This window comes from Engraulis encrasicolus, chromosome 3, assembly GCF_034702125.1.
Source record: "Engraulis encrasicolus isolate BLACKSEA-1 chromosome 3, IST_EnEncr_1.0, whole genome shotgun sequence".
NCBI lineage: Eukaryota > Metazoa > Chordata > Actinopteri > Clupeiformes > Engraulidae > Engraulis > Engraulis encrasicolus.
In genome coordinates this window covers 2,353,360-2,358,359 of record NC_085859.1, presented here as the reverse complement: position 1 = coordinate 2,358,359, position 5,000 = coordinate 2,353,360, and the positions used below count along the sequence as shown (strand labels likewise).

The 5,000-nt window shown below is 45.4% G+C and overlaps 1 protein-coding gene across 1 annotated transcript in view; it reads right to left on the bottom strand.

The window, feature by feature from the left end:
• The window catches only part of LOC134445583 (carnitine O-acetyltransferase-like), a 44,759-nt gene that overhangs the window by 18,631 nt on the left and 21,128 nt on the right, over positions 1–5,000 (bottom strand). The window contains exon 5 of the mRNA XM_063194633.1: positions 3,194–3,247. Within this exon, the coding sequence (XP_063050703.1) occupies positions 3,194–3,247 (54 nt within the window). The remainder of the gene's footprint in view (positions 1–3,193; positions 3,248–5,000) is intronic.

Sequence of the window (5,000 nt, the reverse complement as noted above, 5' to 3'; positions counted from 1 at the left end):
AACGTTGTGAAGCCGTGTCTATCTTCCTCTGGCACTTCATCCACAAAGAACAAGAAGTGGCTACCAGCTACTTCACATATGGTGGCAGAGCGGTGGGATGAGACGCCAGGAGAGACTGGAGCCGGAGGAGAAGGCGCATCGGCAAGAGAGGTGTTCGTTTGAGCAGAGGAGGCCAGGAGACGTCCCGGGAGATGTGAGGTTGGGCGGCCTGCAATCGGAAGCAACGCTGGAGAAGCAGCCGGGGCCAGCTGACGAAACTCCGCCAAGAGTCAAGGTGGAGGAGCAAGGCACCAGCAGACCCACCAGCAACCGCAGCACAAACAGCACCGAAGGCGTCAGCAGAGATGGGGGCTCAGCCATCAGGAGGGGCAGCGTCTACAGCAGCAGCAGCAGAAGCACCAGCACATGTGGCAACGACGGCATCGTGACCGTGGGGTGGCCCACTTGCGCTGTCCCTGCACCTAGAGGGGATGCGGCGGGGCTTGTCTCTCCACTCCGGTGTCGAGACTGGAGAAGGGGTAGGAAATGTGAGAAGGAGAACCTTTCCCCTTCTCATTATCTCACTGCTTTTAAAAAACTCATTGTGTGCATCATGAACTTCAATGTGACTGTGCTGCTTGCACTGTGCAGCTCTAAGGGAGCGCAAGGGACCGTGAACATGCACATGTTTTCATGCACATTGCAACAAGGTAGAACACTGAGTGAACTTTGAAATCCACAGTTGTTTCCATCGTTCCGGGTCAACATTGCCACACGGAAGCGCGCGCCGTTGTGACAACTTCAACTCATGACTTTGGGCAAGGGGAAATGTGGGGATTGAAGTGTGTGTAAATGTCTGATTTACTGTGTTTGTAGGCCTAATGTTTGTGAATGGCGACTGAAATGTGTACAAGGGCAATTGTGTTGCTGTATGTTTTCTTTTGACTGTTGGAATTTAAAACTGGCTGATTTTGTATGTGATGGTCTAGTGTAATGGTTTGGACCAATCATGTGTGTCTAGTGTAATGTTTTTGACCAATCAGGTGTATCATGTGTTGCCATTGGTTAATTGCTTTGTAATGGGTAGATTGAGGCCCAGCCCACTGATGTGAGTGGGCACAAAAAGAGTCAGCTGTGTGACTAACGAGGTGGTTGACTGCAGTATCTGCTGCTGTTGAGAGAAAGCACATGTGAGTGAAATTTAGGCTGCTGTGCTACTGTGAAGTTTTTGATTTTGGATCTTATGTTGCCAGTGATTTGTCTTCAGTTTTGGTTAAGTTGATTTTGCCCTCGTGCACATTTCATTTGATTATATGTAAAATAAAAAGGCGCCTATATTTTTGCTAAAAACACTCAACGTTGTGAAGCCGTGTCTATCTTCCTCTGGCACTTCATCCACAAAGAACAAGAAGTGGCTACCAGCTACTTCACATATGGTGGCAGAGCGGTGGGATGAGACGCCAGGAGAGACTGGAGCCGGAGGAGAAGGCGCATCGGCAAGAGAGGTGTTCGTTTGAGCAGAGGAGGCCAGGAGACGTCCCGGGAGATGTGAGGTTGGGCGGCCTGCAATCGGAAGCAACGCTGGAGAAGCAGCCGGGGCCAGCTGACGAAACTCCGCCAAGAGTCAAGGTGGAGGAGCAAGGCACCAGCAGACCCACCAGCAACCGCAGCACAAACAGCACCGAAGGCGTCAGCAGAGATGGGGGCTCAGCCATCAGGAGGGGCAGCGTCTACAGCAGCAGCAGCAGAAGCACCAGCACATGTGGCAACGACGGCATCGTGACCGTGGGGTGGCCCACTTGCGCTGTCCCTGCACCTAGAGGGGATGCGGCGGGGCTTGTCTCTCCACTCCGGTGTCGAGACTGGAGAAGGGGTAGGAAATGTGAGAAGGAGAACCTTTCCCCTTCTCAGTATCTCACTGCTTTTAAAAACGCATTGCTTATGTGCATCATGAACTTCAATGTGACTGTGCTGCTTGCACTGTGCAGCTCTAAGGGAGCGCAAGGGACCGTGAACATGCACATGTTTTCATGCACATTGCAACAAGGTAGAACACTGAGTGAACTTTGAAATCCACAGTTGTTTCCATCGTTCCGGGTCAACATTGCCACACGGAAGCGCGCGCCGTTGTGGCAACTCCAACTCATGACTTTGGGCAAGGGGAAATGTGGGGATTGAAGTGTGTGTAAATGTCTGATTTACTGTGTTTGTAGGCCTAATGTTTGTGAATGGTGACTGAAATGTGTACAAGGGCAATTGTGTTGCTGTATGTTTTCTTTCGACTGTTGTAATTTAAAACTGGCTGATTTTGTTTTGTGATGGTCTAGTGTAATGGTTTGGACCAATCATGTGTGTCTAGTGTAATGTTTTTGACCAATCAGGTGTATCATGTGTTGCCATTGGTTAATTGCTTTGTAATGGGTAGATTGAGGCCCAGCCCACTGATGTGAGTGGGCACAAAAAGAGTCAGCTGTGTGACTAACGAGGTGGTTGACTGCAGTATCTGCTGCTGTTGAGAGAAAGCACATGTGAGTGAAATTTAGGCTGCTGTGCTACTGTGAAGTTTTTGATTTTGGATCTTATGTTGCCAGTGATTTGTCTTCAGTTTTGGTTAAGTTGATTTTGCCCTCGTGCACATTTCATTTGATTATATGTAAAATAAAAAGGCGCCTATATTTTTGCTAAAAACACTCAACGTTGTGAAGCCGTGTCTATCTTCCTCTGGCACTTCATCCACAAAGAACAAGAAGTGGCTACCAGCTACTTCACACAGCTGCAGTACTGCGAGTGTTTGACGCAATGAGTGCGTTGCAATATGCGACCTTGTCTCCTCCACTTGCCTCCTCCACTTGCTTCTCTCCTCGTACCAGTAAGTAATATGTCATGATGACATCACTGACAACAGCATTATATTTCAATATCTTGCAAAAGCTCAATTGTAGAGTCTTTTTCTCATTTGCAATTGGGATGGTGAATGAAAAACAAACAGTCCCTCAAAAGTTGTTGTGGCTAGGCTGACAGCTGGGAAACTTTATCGTTTTCTCCACGGAGGAGGGGCCAGGAGGCGGGACGAGGAGACAAGCGCAAGTGGAGGAGGCAAGGCCGCATATTGCAACGCACTCCATGTCACATGTGTTTACAAGCCACTTCCTGTTTCCCAGAGAACTGTGGGCTTATGGGAGTTTGAGTTTCTGAGTGGGAGGTTTGAACTCACTTGTCCAGCATCTTCTTGAAGGACAGCACTCCGGCAATCAGCTTAGCAGCAAACCTGAGGGGCAGCAAAATGACATGTTACACTACACTACACTACATTACACTACACTACACTAATAATGCAATAATTCACCTCAAAAAATATCATAATAAATACATAATCCTCTGAGTTTCATTGACTTTTAACTACAATAATACACAACCTTTTAACTACAATAATACGTTTTAACATTTTGACTACAATAATACATTTTAACCTTTTAACTACAATAATACGTTTTAACATTTTGACTACAATAATACATTTTAAAATTTTTACTACAATAATACATTTTAACCTTTTTACTACAATAATACATTTTAACCTTTTAACTACAATAATACATTTTAACCTTTTAACTACAATAATACATTTTAACCTTTTTACTACAATAATACATTTTAACCTTTCAACTACAATAATACATTTTAACCTTTTTACTACAATAATACATTTTAACCTTTCAACTACAATAATACATTTTAACCTTTTAACTACAATAATACATTTTAACCTTTTAACTACAATAATACATTTTAACCTTTTTACTACAATAATACACAACCTTTTAACTACAATAATACATTTTAACCTTTTGACTACAATAATACATTTTAACCTTTTAACTACAATAATACATTTTAACCTTTTAACTACAGTAATACATTTTAACCTTTTAACCTTTTAAGAGTTAACTTAGTTGCGTAGCCTACACAATACCATATGATATGGCCGCTGCGTACAGTGTGTGTGTGTGTGTGTGTGTGTGTGTGTGTGTGTGTGTGTGTGTGTGTGTGTGTGTGTGTGTGTGTGTGTGTGTGTGTGTGTAAGATATGACTGCTGCGTGTGTACTTATGTGTGTGTGTGTGTGTGTGTGTGTGTGTGTGTGTGTGTGTGTGTGTGTGTGTGTGTGTGTGTGTGTGTGTGTGTGTGTGTGTGTGTCTGCGTGTGCGTGTGTGTGTGTGTGTGTGTGTGTGTGTGTAAGATATGACTGCTGTGTGTGTGTATGTGTGTGTGTGTGTGTGTGTGTGTAAGATATGACTGCTGCGTGTGTACTTATGTGTGTGTGTGTGTGTGCGTGTGTGTGTCTGCGTGTGCGTGTGTGTGTGTGTGTGTGTGTGTGTGTGTGTGTGTGTGTGTGTGTGTGTGTGTGTGTGTGTGTGTGTGTGTGTAAGATATGACTGCTGTGTGTGTGTGTGTGTGTGTGTGTGTGTGTGTGTGTGTGTGTGTGTGTCTGTGTCTGCGTGTGCGTGTGTGTCTGTAAGATATGACTGCTGTGTGTGTGTGTGTGTGTATGTGTGTATGTGTGTGTGTGTGTGTGTGTGTGTGTGTGTGTGTGTGTGTGTGTGTGTGTGTGTGTGTGTGTGTGTGTGTGTGTGTGTGTGTGTAAGATATGGCTGCTGCGTGTGTACAGTGACATGGATCCTAAAAAAGCTGAGCGGTCAGGGACACCAGCAACTTTAAATAGACACACACACACACACACACACACACACACACACACACACACACACACACACACACACACACACACACACACACACACACACACACACACACACACACGAGTCACTGTGTGCAAAGGTCAGTCAGATTCCCAAGCTCTCCTCTACTCTTCTCTCTCGCTCTCTCCCTTCCTCTCGCTCTCTCTATTTCTCTCTCCCTTCCTCTCTCTCTCACTCTCTCTCACACACCCACGCTCTCTCTATTTCTCTCTCCCTTCCTCTCTCTCACACACCCACGCTCTCTCTATTTCTCTCTCTCTCAC